General features: G+C 33.7%; 1 protein-coding gene across 4 annotated transcripts in view; it reads left to right on the forward strand.

The window, feature by feature from the left end:
• SLC38A6 (solute carrier family 38 member 6) overlaps nt 1-16,069 on the forward strand; it is a 73,368-nt gene that overhangs the window by 21,465 nt on the left and 35,834 nt on the right. For 3 of the 4 annotated variants that reach the window (XM_072838833.1, XM_072838832.1, XM_072838834.1), the window contains one exon: nt 11,119-11,197. The exons of the other annotated variant lie outside the window; for it this stretch is intronic. In XM_072838833.1, the coding sequence (XP_072694934.1) occupies nt 11,119-11,197 (79 nt within the window). The remainder of the gene's footprint in view (nt 1-11,118; nt 11,198-16,069) is intronic. 4 annotated transcript variants of the gene reach the window in all.

Here is a 16,069-nt window from a genome sequence, read left to right on the forward strand (position 1 = left end):
TTAAAAGGACAAGTTAGTTTAAAAAATAAACAAACATGGGGCATCTGGGTAACTTGGTTAAGTTTCTGACTCTTGATTTTGGCTCAGGTCATGATCTCAGGGTTGTAAGATGGAGCCCTGCATTGGGCTCTACTCTGGGCACGGAGCCTGCTTAAGATTCTCTTTCCCTCTCCCTCTGCACCCTCCTCCCTCTCTAAAAATAAATAAACAAACCTGAAACAAGAACCATTCTCACATTTGTCTTGTATCTTGTTTTCATTTTAAAAGATCCCAATATTTGAGAGCCATGTAGAAACAAAAATTATGGGGTACCTGGGTGGCTCAGTGGTTGAGCTTCTGCCTTTGGCTCAGGTCATGATCCCAGGGTCCTTGGATGAGTCCTGCATCAGGCTCCCTGCAGGGAGCCTGCTTCTCCTTTTCTTTTTTCTTTTCTTTTTTCTTTTCTTTTCTTTTCTTTCTTTTTTTGTTTTTTTGCTTCTCCTTCTCCCTATGTCTCTCTCTGTGTCTCTCATCAATAAAAAAATTTAAAATCTTTAAAAGAAGAAACAAGAATTACTGTTAATTATAGACAGTTACTGATTACATGTATTAAACATTCAAATCCAAAATATGGGAGTCATATTTGTATATGTTGTAAAGAAGTTATATAGTACTCAACAAGGTCTTCATTTTCTTTTACCATTCACTGGAGTGCTAAATAAATGGTATTTGTTTAAAGGAAGATACACAGGGAAAGTTGACCTGCATTTTGGATCTTGCATAAAATTGTATAGTCAGAGAAAATTTTAATCTTATTTCTTACATGTAATAGTTCAAAATAATTTAAAGGTGACAGCTTTAATAAAGTTCAACTCTGATACGATCTAAGCTATTTTACTTTAAATATCATTCAACCAAATTCCATCTTTAGGTTTTCTTGGTCAAGGAAAAAATTAACATTCCAACAATAAATTGTACTTGCTATTGTTTTGAGAATCCTGAACATTTACATTTTAATTATCTGAATGTTCATGGAAAAAAAAAAGGAAGAATGTTTTCTTGGATGTCATACCAAATAATTTCGTTCTAACATATATTACTTCACTCTTAATGCTAGAAACCAGTAACCAGTCTCTTTCTTTATGAATCTGTATAATGTCATTGATTTTAAGATCTGCTTTAGAATAATTTATCTTATTTTAGTTAAAATTAATTGTTTAAATGTACACTTGTAATGTCTCATGTTATTTTCTCAATGTAATGTCTCCCTCATTATTCTATCTTATTACTAAGAACCATCACACTTTGTTTAGATTAGGTTGAACTATTGTTTGGCATTTTATATAGAAATTTCAATCCAGGAATTTGGATCCAAATGTGTGATGGCCAAAATGCTCACTGTTGTATTCTTGGTATCTTTCACTCGGATCCCTTCCTTGTTCTCTAATCTTGTACCTAACTATTTATTTTACATGATCTATTTTAGCAATTTTTTTTACCTAGATTGAAGCAATTTCTCTATATGCTTTTCTCCTCTACTATATTGTAAACTCCTAGTCCTGGGCGAGGACTAGGTCTCATTTCTTTTTGTACTCCCAGGACCTAGCACAATACATGGGGCTTGATAAACTTTTGTTGAACTGAACAGAGCTGAATATGATTTGTATGAGCTATGTATATCCAAGTACTTTTTAATATTCTAGATATATTTATCAAGAAAAAGAATAAAGAATGACTAGATTGATCACTGGCTTTAAACATTTGAAAAGCTGAACATGAAATTTAAAAAAAGTTCTAGAAAAAGAATGTCCTAGAAAGGATTCCTGCATCTGGTGGCAGAAAAATCATCAATTCTCTCAACTCTAAGTATGTTGATTGCTTGTTTGCTTTATATTATAACCTGTTGTTGTTGTTGTTGTTCTTGTTGTTGTTGTTTTTACTAAAAGTGACTTAGGGCACCCAGGTGTTATGGTCAGTTAAGTGACCAACTCTTGGTTTCCGCTCAGGTCATAATCTCTTGAGTTGTGAGATGGAGTTCCGTGGAGACTCCCTCTTCCTCTGCCCCTGATCCAGTGTGCGTTTGTTCCTGATCCGGTGTGCATTTGCTCTCTCTCTCTCTCTTTCTCTTTCTCTCTCTCTCTCTCAAATAAGTAAATAAATCTTAAAAAAAAAAAAAAAAGAAGAAGAAGAAAAAGTGACTTAGAAACAGTCACAGCAATTTTTAATGTCCGTTAAATTCCGAAAAGCTGGTAATGTTTAGTTTTTGGAATATGTCCTCATTATTTTCTTCACATTGGCTAAAAGTTTATTAATTGAGAGCCCACTAAGTAATAACTGAAACATTTTCAGAGCTGTCTTCTAGTGCCTTAGCCAGATATGCGTAAATCATTCCTTTATTATAGTAGAAGTAGAAGCTTACTCTTGTAAGCAGAACACTATATTGGAAGTCAGGTACCTTGAAGTCTGTCTACGCTAGTCTCTGCCATTGGATAGCCATGTATCTTGGGGAAATCCCTCCCTCATTCTCTTGGTTTGTTTCCTCTTAGCTAAATTGCTATGGGAATAGGATGAGAAACAGAGACGTAAGGTCTTTTCTTACTCTAAAATTCTAGTTCTAAGTTGGGATGGTAGGAGGCATGTTAACGTTACTTCAGAGTACTGAAATATTTTTATTACAGGTAAGTTCAGTAGGAGGGTTATACTTGGTTCAAAAGATGATTTGGTCTTTTCTTAGGTAACTAACGAATCAACAATTGCTGTAAAAGCTTTCATGGATGCTGTTCTTTGTCAGAAAAGAGGAGTCTCAGTTTTTCAAACTACCCTGTATGGCAGCTGCTGAGCCTCTGGGGTTAAGACCTAGGGACTCTAGCCTTAAGAAGTAGTTTTTTTAATTGACATAAGTTGGTTTTGTGGAAATCCTAAACACTTACTGAGCCAACTATGCTTGAAAAGAAACAGCATACTTATTTGGGAGGCTCTTGACTATGTTGTGCATATGACTTATATAATGTTATTTCTTCAAAATGGGTTTTGCCTTTTTTCTTTATTAATTAGAAACATGTTGGGTATTTTATAAGATGATATGAAGTATATAGCATAAGATTGAATTTTTATACTTTTTACATGCCCATCTGTATGCAATCTGGTTCTGATACCATTTTCTGAAAGATAGGATGATAATTATTAGTATAAATAGTTTGAGTTTTTGTCCTGATTGGTTAGTACTGAAAAGTGGTTACAATAGATCCTATCTAGGTCAAACATTCTACTAGGTACTTTAATTGTATTTATGACTTTTTTTTTTTTTTTTTTTTTTGAGAAAGAGAGAGACATCAAGCAGGGAGGGGCAGAGGGAGAGAGAATCTTAAGCAGACTCCAGGTCCAGCATGGAGCCTGACATAGGGTTTGATCTCATGACCCTGAGATCATGACCTGAGCTGAAATCAAGAGTCAGATACTTGACGAACTGAGCCACCCAGGCACCCCTGTACTTAAAATTCTTCAAGGGAGATGATGTTAACCTTATTTTACAGAGGAAGAAGTTAGTGCATAGAGGGGATAAATAACTTACTTACTTTTACCCCTTAATAAAGCTGGAAAACTCAACTTCACTGTCTGCCTCTAAAGCCTTTTTCCTTTCTGCTGTGATACAGTAAGTGAAAAATCTGTGAAAAAGTTTAAATGTTGAGGATTTTTAAAACTCCTTGGGAAGGGCAGCCCTAATGACCCAGCAGTTTGGCACTGCCTTCAGCCCGGGGTATGATCCTGGAGACCCAGATCGAGTCCCATGTCAGGCTCCCTAAATGGAGCCTGCTTCTCCCTCTGCTTGTGTTTCTGCCTCTCTCTCTGTCATGAATAAATAAATAAAATCTTTAAAATTAAATAAATAAATAAAACTCCTTGGGGACAGAGACTATGTGTTTTTGTATTTCTAACTTGACCTAATTTCAAGTTGAGGAGCTCAATAAATAATGTTGAATTTTAAAATTTCTACTTAAAAGTCTCAGATTTTGCCTCAAAGAAACAATTTTATGTACTATATAAATGATAGAAAGAGACTTGAAAGCCCACAGAATAATTTATAGATTGGAATTACATAAAAATGAAAAGGCTGAAAGTATTGAGGAGAGTTAGATCTTATTTATTTAAAATAGAATATAAAATATTTTGAAATCTAATTAATCTTAGATTAATTCTTCCTAATTCTTTTATTCTTTGTAACATTTAAACTTTTTCTGGTTTTCTTAGGATTCTATGCCCCTGATGAATCTGTGAGAAAAATGGAACAGAGAGACCTTTAAAGTAAAAATAATCATGAATTGCTCTTAATATTTGTTACATGGATGTTTCAGTGAAGACCCAGTTATCCCCTACATCTCCCTATTATGTATATCCAAGTAATTTGCTCATTCATTTATATTCTTAGTACATAGCACATAGTAGGCATTTAGTAAGTAATATTTGTTATAGGGAGAAAGGAAGGAATAAGAGAAGGAGAGAGAGAAGGAAAACCCAGCAGCCTGGTTTGGTGCTTCTTTAGGAGGAAGAGACTTGATCAGCTGGGAAGAAGAGACCATGGAATATATTAGTGAGTATGTAGTTTCTTTAGGAAAGAATTTATTGTCAGAACTTAAAACCTTTTTTTTTCCGTCAGGATCAATGAGGCACCAAGTATTAGTCACAGGGCCCTGATGTAGTCTAACAGATTGATTGGAAAAATACAGTGTCTTTGAATAATCTAAACTTTATGATAGAAAAAAATGTGACTCACTAAATTTAGCCCTCTTATTCTGAGCTTATGGAAACCTTTGTCTTTGGAATATGGAGAGCCCTCTAGTAAAATACTACTTCCAAGCAATTCCTGATCTCCTCCCCACACTAATGAATTAAGGGACTGTAGTAAATCCTAGCGATAGCCCCCAGCTGCTCATTTCCCCAGGCACTGGAGTGGCATTTGCAGAGAGTCATTGCTGCTGGGACCCAAAGTCAGAAGAGAGACATCTGGAAGTTTTAATATTTAATGCTGTTACAGACAAGAGAACTCTGGCTTAGGGTTTGAATTTGGTAGGTTACTAGTAAAAGGATTAAGAATCCTAGTAGCAAGTAAGTGTATGTAGTTTCCAAGTAGGTCCTCTGGCTGTGTTGCATTATGAGATTCTTTTCCTAAAAACCAAAGTAAGTAGTTTCACGTTCATCTGAACTCTTGAGGTAGACCACTTAGTAGACTGAAATATTCTTTGAAATCAAACAGTAAACCCCAAATCATTTTTAGTCAAATCAGAAACAGTCCTGTGAACTAGAAGTGCATAATAAACTGAAATTAATTGATGTTTTTTCTGGTTTTGTATCCCACTCAAAGTGGGGAAAAGTGAGTTGCTCTGAAGAGTATGTTAAATCCTTACTTTGCTCTTTATAAAATATGAAGGACCACTATGTATATATAGCATTATTAGTTCTTTAAAGCCCCGATTCCTTAAAGGAGATTAAAGATTGAATCACAGCTACATATTGTGAAAGTAGAACCCTAAACATTACTAGTCTTACTGAAACTTCCTGAAAGTGCTAGAATGACCAGATTTTTCAGTCTGGCACAGATCCCGCAAAACTTACTCCAGCAGTCTTGATTAACACCTCAGTTTGGAAATCTTAAGTTTTAAGAGAAACTTTGCAGCCCCTGTCTGTACTCAAGCAGCATAATTTCTAAATCTCATAATCAGAAAGGTATTTAAATAAGATCATCTTCAGTTGAGAACTATAAAAATTTCAAATTCTTAGTATTTTTGAAATTCATGATTTAATGCTAGATAAATTAGAAACTCTTTAGTTTTATTTTCTGGTTTTTAAATTTTTAAATTTTATTTTTGTGGGATAGTGAAGTCATTTTAGATGCCTTAGTTTGTATTGTCCCCTGGGACACTGGGATTGGACGTGCTGTTACAACGCCATCTGCTGGTCAGCCCATCTGTAGACATACTACAACTTTGAGCCTGAAGAGTACTGTTCAGAAATTCTAGAAAGCACTGCCTTAGACTAGGCAAAGCACTGCCTTAGCATAGGAAAGATATAGGAAGCTTGGAAGGAGTTTTTTTTTTTTTTTTCTTAACAAATACTTCCTTTGATAAAATTTACTGGCAACATGTCACTTTAAAGAGGTTATCAAAGTAATACATTTCTTAGTAATAATTTTTTAATTATTTGAATATAGTTGACACACAATGTTACATTAGTTTCAGGTGTACAACTTAGTGATTTGACATGTTTATACCTGATGCTTTGTTCACCACAAAGGTAGTTGCGATCTGTCCTGTTACATCACTATCACAGTATCTTTCACTGTATTCATTATGCTGTACTGTTTATCCCCATGGCTTATTGAAGTTTAATTATAGGACCTCAGAATAGTAAATATTCTCCCATTGTGTTCAAATTTAACATCTTGATAAATGATAAAACAAAAATAAACATTTTTCTAGGGTTTGGGGGGAAATCCTCCTTAATATATTTTGATTTCCATTTGTGTACAAATTAAGGAAATGACATTTTGGGGGGTTTTAGAAAAAGAGATTTCATTGTGTACTATTTTGAGTGGGGATAGACTTTCACTGACATTTGGACATTTAGGAGGAATACCAGGTTAATAAGATGTGTTCAATAGAATAAACCATTTGCTATCTATGACCAAAAACATGTTTAAAGTAAAATTGAATCTCTCAGATGGAAAGGCAAACTTATTATTTCCTCCCATAGTACATCTGTTTAGGGCTGGCTGACTAATCCTTTAAGAAGTTGCTGAACTTTTTCCAAGTGCTGAAAACCTAATTCTGTTTTAAAAATAGCTGTATGTAATCTTATCTTCATACGTGTATTTTAAGAGTTTAACAAAAAGGATAATTATTTTTGCAAACTAATAATTTTTTTAGGCCCAGACTCCAACTGAGGCTTTATATTTTTTTAAGGAGTCCTGGGAAAAATAGTCCATAAGAGTACAGGGTTTGGGGGAAGAGGGATTGGTTTTATGTTGTTTTTTGTTTTTATTTCAGTTTGATGTTAATATCTCTAATATGTGAGAATAGGAAGCTTTTCCCCCGAATTACAATAATAGTTGGAGATTCATTAGAATCATAGTGATAGATGCAGTAGAGGCCCTCAGGAAACTCCTTAACTTGCCAGAGGAATCTTGGACTAATAACTTCACCAAACCAGCTACAAAGCTGAAATAAATTACACTGAAAATACATGTCAAAGTGAAATGAACATACTGTGTTTTGAGACCTCTCACTAATTTCTTTGATCTTAACCGTTGAATTCAGCATTTGTAAGCAATTTGTTATTTAAATGCCGATGAAGAAAAGAAAAAATTAATTCTAGAGAGTGGTCTTTTTGACAGACTTCCCTTATTTTTCTTTGCTGTGGTGATTTCTTCCTCACTTTGTTCCTGCACTTTTCCATAATAGTTAATAATAAGCTGGACTGGCTGTTTCCACTATCACTACCTTGGGCAAGTTACTTCTTTGTGCCTCCGCTTCTGTATCTGGGAAATAAATATCTACCTCACAGTTTTGTGGTAAAGGTTAATTGAGAAAATAACTTACAAATCAGTTAGAATACTGTGAGGTGTGGAATAGGCCTCCAGAATTCCCAAATGTTCAGTCGTCTTGGTTCTTCTCTCACGGGCCCTTCCCCCTTCCTGTTGTTTCTGACATCTTCCTGCAACCTCCATGTTACCGGCTCGTGTGTTTCTCTTTTATGATTAGGTCAACCAATATTAATACCTTACTATTTGCTATTGCCTAATCAAATTTTACTCTATTTTAGTCATTTCTCAATATAACAGTTGCTTTCTCCCGTGGTTTTCAAAGACTACTTTCAACCTCTGTGTTTTGATTAGATTGACACATTTTTTAATTTCCTTCCCAGGGCAGTTTCCATTAAATGAGTTCTATTGGTTATGTTTGAAATGAAGGAGAAAATACTGATTTAGTTAATGCGGTAAAATGGAATGATTTGTAATGACTTGAATACCTGTCATCAAGGTATGTGTTCTAGAACCAATTCTGGCTTGGTCATGTGGGGGCCAGAATCACTTAACCATAACCATGGCTAAAATGGATGACCCTGTTACAGCTATTAATTTAGAGTACAACATGGTATGTCTTGTATTAAGAGTCTATGCTATGTATTGATGTCAGCAGAAATCATTTACAAATTCTTGCTTATGACCTGTCTCTAAGATAAGTCTTTAAACACTTCCTTATGCCATTAATAGAAGACATGAGACAAGAGGTGTGGCAGGCAGCTGTTTGATCTAGTGAACCTTTTGGTTAAAAACAATGGGTATATGAACCTTCCTATTGATTTTGTATCTTTAAAACTTTTTTATTTTATTGAGCTAATTGGTTTTTTTATGTGAATCTAAGATGTATTTCCTAAGTTAATGTATATTTGGTAATCTCGTTTCTTCTCTGTATTATATATAATACATTAAGATACTAATCCTTCCGTGGAAGTTTACTTGTGGTTAAGAAAAAATAATTAAGGCAGTGAAAACGATAGTGTTTTCTTTGTTTTACTTGCTTAGTCAGTGGGGCTTTTCCTCATTGGGAGCTGTGTGGTTTTGTAGCTCTTAAAACAAACACCAGCATCCTCTAAGAAAGTAGCAGTATTTTGCATGTTTTATTATATCTTGTATGCTGAGATCTCTTTTTGAGAGAGAAACGTGTGGTGAGTTCATGTTTCTTGAAATATACATGATTCTTCAGACTGGAATTTAATGAAATAGGACTCCCATTTGAAAACCAAAGAGGTAAGGCTACAAGAGAGGATAAATGTGATCAAATGATTAGCCAGGGGCTAATAGAAATTCTAGGAAGAATGACAGATTGTATATTAGAAAGAAATATGATATCATATTCATTGAAGCTTTTACAACTAAAGATCTAAAAGAAATAATAGAAAATTACTGAAAGAGATGAATGTCTGAAACTTTAGAAATGCATGTGGTGTTGGATTAATCCAAAAAAGAAAGACTGATGGACAAATAATAAATTACATTGTATAGGAAGTCTGCATTCCTTGTGCTTAAGGTACTTTGGTCTTTCTTTTCTTTTTTCTTTCTTTCTTTCTTTCTTTCTTTCTTTCTTTCTTTCTTTCTTTCTTTCTTTCTTTCTTTCTTTTCTTCTTTTCTTGCAAGATACATTTAAGCAACTCTAGGCCAGTTTCAGAAAATTCAGCTCAGGATTTTCATCATACCATATGTGTATAATTCTTTGGAATAGATCAACTATTTTAAACAAAGACCCCAAATCCTTGAGTGGAGGAGGTTAATCTACACCTTCCTTTTGTTCTGTGCCAAACTGATATGTTTTTTCCTTTGGACGGTAAGAACAATACAGAACACCTTTTCATATACAATCAATTGTAATGTCCCCAAACAAAAAGAGTTTCAAGAAAGGTACTGTACTTCTGTTCGGGAAAAAGCTATAGTTCAACAACTATACTTTTGGGAAAGAATAAATAGTCATAAACTGGAAAATGTGTATATATGTATTTTTATTGCGGAGAAGTGAGTTTTTACTTCTAAATTTTATTTTGCTATGGGTACACCATTTTACTTAAAAAATTATGCATTTCTGGTTTTAGATGTGTAATTATTGTCTGTCTTCCTATAAATTTGTATACAAACTAGTATATTTCATTTTTTTCTTTGTTAAGTAGGCATAACCACTGTAATAATTGTGGAGAAATTTAGCTATATTTACATATATTGTTTGAGAAAACACACTCTTCTTAAACATTTGAACCTTTTAATCAATTTTCCCCCAGATTTTTACCATTCAGACTTGGCATTCATTCGTGTTCTTAGTTTTTGTAGGTCCAAGGAGAAAGTGAAATGTTTCCTGAAATATAAATAAGTAATAAAATTAATGTGCATACAGAGTACACTCTTTATTCTTCTTGGACATATTCTTGTTGCCCCTTTTTTAATATATCCTTAATCTCTGGGGGAAAGAGATTATTACTTTGTTAACTGAAGTTCTGACTCCAATCATCTGGGCTTCTATATATACTTAAACATGTAAGCTTAAATTCAAGTATTTACATATAAATGAGTTCTATATTCTGTAACCATATTAAAATATTTCCTAATATGATGGAAGGTTTACAGGATTTGTTTTTGATAGCTACATCAGAAATAAGATCATTATTAAAATACTATAAAAGCTAGTTCTTTCTTGGATCCTATCAGATAAAATATAAGGAATAATGTTAGCTTCATATTGTGATAGCATAATACAGATGAGCACTGTTAATAAAAATGGAATAAAAGTTGTAAGTTTTGGGCAGCCCGGGTGGCTCAGCGGTTTAGCGCCGCCTTCAGCCCAGGGCCTGATTCTGGAGACCCGGCATCGAGTCCCACATCAGGCTCCCTGCATGGAGCCTGCTTCTCCCTCTACCTGTGTTTCTGCCTCTCTCTCTCTCTCTCTCTCTCTCTGTGTCCCTCATGAATAAATAAATAAAATCTTTTTTTAAAAAAGTTGTAAATTTTGTTCCCTTAATATGCTTCCTGGTTTCCATTGAATCTTTTCTGAATCAGTTTAGAGGACAATTTAAAATGTAACTCATTATGCATTTTGTTTTTGTTTTATAATAACGTGCATAATGTGTGTTGAGGGCAAGCAGAAACAGAGGGAAGAAGGGAAACTTCTGGGAGGGGGGATCTCTCTCTAGTAAGAAGAAACAAGTAATCAAAATTATTAGCCGTACCTATTAAACTCTTTATCAGTTATTACTAAACTAACTTCTAATACTTTGAACAGGATTGATAACATATACAAATTCGTGCAAAGCTTCAAAGAAAATTTCATTTATAAATGGCCTGTTATTAAGAACCTTTCTCTTACCTAAATAGTTTGTCTTGAGTTTGAAATGTAAACACAGGATATTTAATGAGCTACCAGTTATTCTCTACAAAGTTACTTATCTCCATTCCTGGTGTGTATATACCTTTGGGATAGTGTGGTATGAGTTAATCTTCCTCATGTTGTCAAAGCGCTAATGGACATCTGTGTTTCTAGATTATTCTTTAAATGGATACAAAGTATAGAATTCTAATAATTACTATTTTTATCCTTTTTGCAGCTATGTCATCTTATCTTTTAATTATTAAAACAGAGCTTCCTGCTACTATTTCAGAATTTTTGTCTGGAGACCATACTGGGTAAGAAAAAATATTTCATGTTGTACCCATTAATTTATTAACTCAATAAATATTTATTAGTGATATGATAAAATAGGACAAGATGGAGAGGAACTATCTCTTGGAGAAGAGGAAAGGACAAATTTCTGGGAATATGAAAGATTGAGGTAGGTTATGGGGGATGGTGGAAAGTATGGACAGTAAAGGTTTTCAACAGAGGAGAGGAGTGGATAACACTGCTGTCACTTCTTAGCAAACCACAGTGATAAAGTTACAACCACACTTGTGAGATTTCTATTCTAAAGCATGGTTTGAAAAAATAAATGATTTGCAGGGACTTAATGACTTCATTTCCTGATTTTTAACAATATTATAAACAATATTAAACCACATTATATTTCTTTTCTCCTTTATTATTTAAAAATACTGGGTTCTAAAGGCTATTGACTCATTTCTTTTTACGGGAAAAAAACAAATTTATTATACTTTTCATTGCATAGAAAAATTTTGAGAAAATATACTGGAAAAGACAGAATAAATTCTTTTAGGTGTCATCAAGTTATTTCACATAATTTCTAAACCACAACACAAAAACCTGTCAGACTTTTAGATTTAAAGATTTTGCTCTAATATTTGGACTTGTCTGGACTGCAGGGCAAGTTTTCAAAATTAACCTTTTTAGCTTTTACAACTTGGCTTCCATGAAAAAGTTTTACTTAGACAATTGCCAATACATATTTATAAGGAAAGTATGATATACTTTAGATTTCAATAGGAACTGGAAGTCCTTTATGATTTTTCATCAGCAGAAGATATTGTGCCTTTGTGTAGTATTTTATAGTTTATAGAGTTTTCACATTCATTATCACATTTGATGTTCACAACTGCCGTGCTTTCTCTACTTTTAAGTTTTATGCTTTTAGTTTGATGAACAGTTGCTATAAGAGCTCTGTGTAATTCACTTTTGCATTTGCTGTAAAAATATTTGGGACAACTTCTGTTACTCAAAAAATTCTATATGACAAATTTATTTTATAGTTTAGGGCTAAGAACTCAAGGCAATGAGAAGTAGAATCAGAAATGTTAGAGTACAAGTAGGACGACCTGTTCTATCCATATCAGTGACCTCAGGAAATTGACTTTACTTTTTCTGGCCACATAACTTAATTTCGAGCCTTAGGTTTCTTCACCGGCTTAATTGGGGGTACCAGTATTGCCTTCTTAACAAAGTTGTAGGGATGATCAGATAGGATATATTATATATATACATGCTTTTGTAAGCTAATAGCATAGTGTAAATCTGGAGAATTGAGAAATGCCATAATGTGGGACGCTTGGGTGGCTCCGCGGTTGGACATCTACCTTTGGCTCAGGGTGTGATCCCTGGATTCTGGGATCAAGTCCCACATTGGGTTCCCTACTGGAGTCTACTTCTCCCTCTGCCCATGTCTCTGCCTCTCTCTCTTTGTGTCTCTCATGAATAAATAAGTAAATAAAATCTTTTTTTTTTTAAAAAAAAAGAAATTCCATAATGTTGAATGTCAAATATATCCTCAATTAGAAATAAAGAAATTTCAATAATACTAACTTATAGTAAAGGTGGATTTTCTCTGCTCTGCCAGGGAGGTCAGAGGCAAATTTGAATGTACTACATAAACTGTTCATCCTAATAGTTGTTACATGCTTGCCTTTTTCTTGCTCCTGAATTTGGTAACTTCTGTTTACTTTTTTTTTATTGTCATATGTCTTTATGGAAAGAGGAGGGATAAACATGCATATAAAATTTTAGAAATAATTAGGATAGTATGAGATAGAACTGCTATTAAAACTTAGGCCTTCTTTCTCTTTTACCATTGCTTTCATTTTAAATCAATTACCATTTATTTTGTTGGGGCTTTTTTAAAAAAAATAATAAAATGGTATTTTTATATGTCAGAAATGGATTTTTAAAGCTGTACTTGAAAATACTGTGGCCTGTTTGCACCATTTCTGTTTTGATGAAAATTGCACATCTCTTTAACAGTCTCATCTTGTTTTACATATAATGTACATTTACTTATTTTGGATTTCAAAGTTGTAAAAAACATTAATAAGAGACTATATTAGTTGGTTAGAATGCAGATAAATCATTAATCTTCAAAGCTTAATTCTGTAAAATAATTAAGAAACAAATGTCATGGTAATTGGCAACTATCTGGGGGCAGTTTATTTCTAAATAAAGTTCCATAACAATATTTCTTCTGAAATATTCAGATATTTCAATATTCAATGTGATATTGATATGTTTTTATTTTAGGGTTTGATTGACAATAAAATGCAGTTAAGGTCTTTCAGGTATGTTATTTTCTGGGAGATTTGATGTACCTTTGTGAAATATAAACCTTTATAAAGATGTTATCAAAAAGAAGCCTTATGTTCATAATACTCTAATTTCAAAAATTACTGTTAGAAGTCAAAAGCTATAATACTTATCCTAAACTTGTATGAGGCATTTGTATTTTTCGTAGAATAATTTATATTTTAAAAATCTATGGCTGTTAAAAGTTGGAAGCTCTCTGTTAACATTTAATGATCTTGTCAGGGGAATATGATTGACACAATTAAGTTGTCTTGCATTTGAGTTACATAATTGATATGGGATGTGAGTAAGATCCTAATTCAGAACATATGATACTCTTGTTCCATTCCATTCGAGAATGAAATTAAAGCAACTTATAAATAAATCTGGTTTTCATTAAAATATGGAAAAAAGCAACTGCATGCCAAAGCATTTGCAATACAGCTAAGGATTTATACTCTATATTTCATACTTGGAACATTTTTATCATATAGGATTAAATCCACAGATCAAACAAGTTTTTTAGGAAGTATAAAACTTTTTACTCTAATTCTTTTGGCTTTAAGGAATGTATATTTAGATTACAGTAGGAAAACAGGGGTTCTGTTAGATAATTTTTCCCCCTTAGGAAAAAATTTAAGGTTAGTATATTCTTCTAAAACCTTGATTTATAAAATATACTTATTTAATATGTGCTTTTTGAGATTACTTTTTACTGGTTCGTATTTCTCAGGCTGGGTTTTATTTTGCAAGTTTAATCATCCCTGTTCTTTGGAAAATATCCATTGCCAAACACAATTCAGTTGACTGTGACACGCACATCAAATCTAAACTAGCTTTAGTGTGCATTACTGAATTGCCCTATGGTTGAATGATAAAGAAAAGCACTGTATTTACATTGGCTTTATTAATGCACCTTAATAAGTATAAGAAATGATTAATAATAACCAGTAGCCAAGCCAGGGATAGAGAAATTATATTTGGCAATAACGTTCTTTTCATATTAGGAATTTAAAATTCAATCCTGTGACGAGGAGAGTATACGGAAAAGCACAATCTTAAGAAAAATGAGGCAGTATCTGAAAAATACAGTAAACTCAGAGTGACTTTCAAGAGTAGAGATTGGGAGCTCCTGGGTGGCTCAGTTAAGCGTCCAACTCTTAGTTTCAGCTCAGGTCATGATCTCCGCTTATGAAATGAAGACTGCCCTCTGCCTCTCTCCCTCTCCTTCTGCCCCTCCCTTTTCTCCAGCTCATGCACACGCTCTAAAATAAAGAAATCTTTAAAATAGTGAAGATTATTTCCATTGCTCTTGTCACTAAGATCATTCTCATCCTTTTGCTGCTTTCACAGACGTATAAAATGAAGCTTAGCCAAATAATCTATGAGGTCTCTTCTTGTGCTAACATACCATAACTGTCATGCTGAGAGACTGCCGGGAGGAGGTGACCTTGTCTTCAGTCCCACAGTTCAGTGCTTTGGGTGGTCTCATGGCTTCTGGGCATGAGTGAATTATGATCTGATGTAGTATAATTGTAATAGTATAAGTTATAAAGTTCAGGATTTCAAAACGTTTCTTTATCCTTATGCAAGAGAAAAAAGTCTTTGGTCCTAAGGATTGTGTTCTCTGCACAACTCCACCTTCGTGACAGTAGGAACAGCAGAATTAACAGATGGAATCTGCTCTGGTGTTCCATTGGGCCTTTTTTCTCCTGACACTGCAATTGTCTAGGTCTGATATTGGGTCCCAGAAGGAAGGAGATTTTAGGCATAGAGCCCTGGGCTTTTTGCCAGCTTCAGAAATTGAGTTGCCAAGTATTCCTCAGTGAGGGATGTTTTGAAGTTCCCATTCTGACACTTATTCAAGAGTGACTGGAAGATCAACATGTCCAGTATCATTTTGTATTCTTAATATGTATACCCTTAGGTCCTCCTGCATGCAGGAATTGAGAGGCATGTGCAAATGCAAAGAGCACAACTTCAGGTCTGTTAGTACTAGAAATACTTGTGCACAGGTTTTAGTTTCGGACATTTCCTAAAGACACGAATTCGAGTGAAAAAGGGAAAAGTGTGATCATGGTACTATTTCTGCTGCTGCTCCTTCTTTTGTTCTGTTTAAAAGGAAGTTGTTAACATCTACCAATGCCTACTGCATTATAAAGGACTTCCTCTTAAACCAGGAAATAAAAGACACAATGAATCATGTAGTCCTTGTTAGAAGCCAGGGGTTGAAACCGGTGTAGAAGAAAACTAACTTACTTGCTTTTTCTTTTTCTCTTTCTTTTCTTTTCTTTTCTTTTTTCTTTTCTTTTCTTTTCTTTTCTTTTCTTTTCTTTTCTTTTCTTTTCTTTTCTTTTCTTTCTTTCTTTTCTTTTTTCTTTCTTTCTTTCTTTCTTTCTTTCTTTCTTTCTTTCTTTCTTTTCTTTCTTTCCTTCCTTCCTTCCTTCCTTCCTTCCTTCCTTTTCTTTCTTTTCTTTTCTTTTCTTTTCTTTTTTCTTTCTTTCTTTCTTTCTTTCTTTCTTTCTTTCTTTCTTTCTTTCTCTCTTTCTTTTTTT

This window comes from Canis lupus, chromosome 9 (assembly GCF_048164855.1).
Source record: "Canis lupus baileyi chromosome 9, mCanLup2.hap1, whole genome shotgun sequence".
In the NCBI taxonomy this organism is placed as follows: domain Eukaryota; kingdom Metazoa; phylum Chordata; class Mammalia; order Carnivora; family Canidae; genus Canis; species Canis lupus.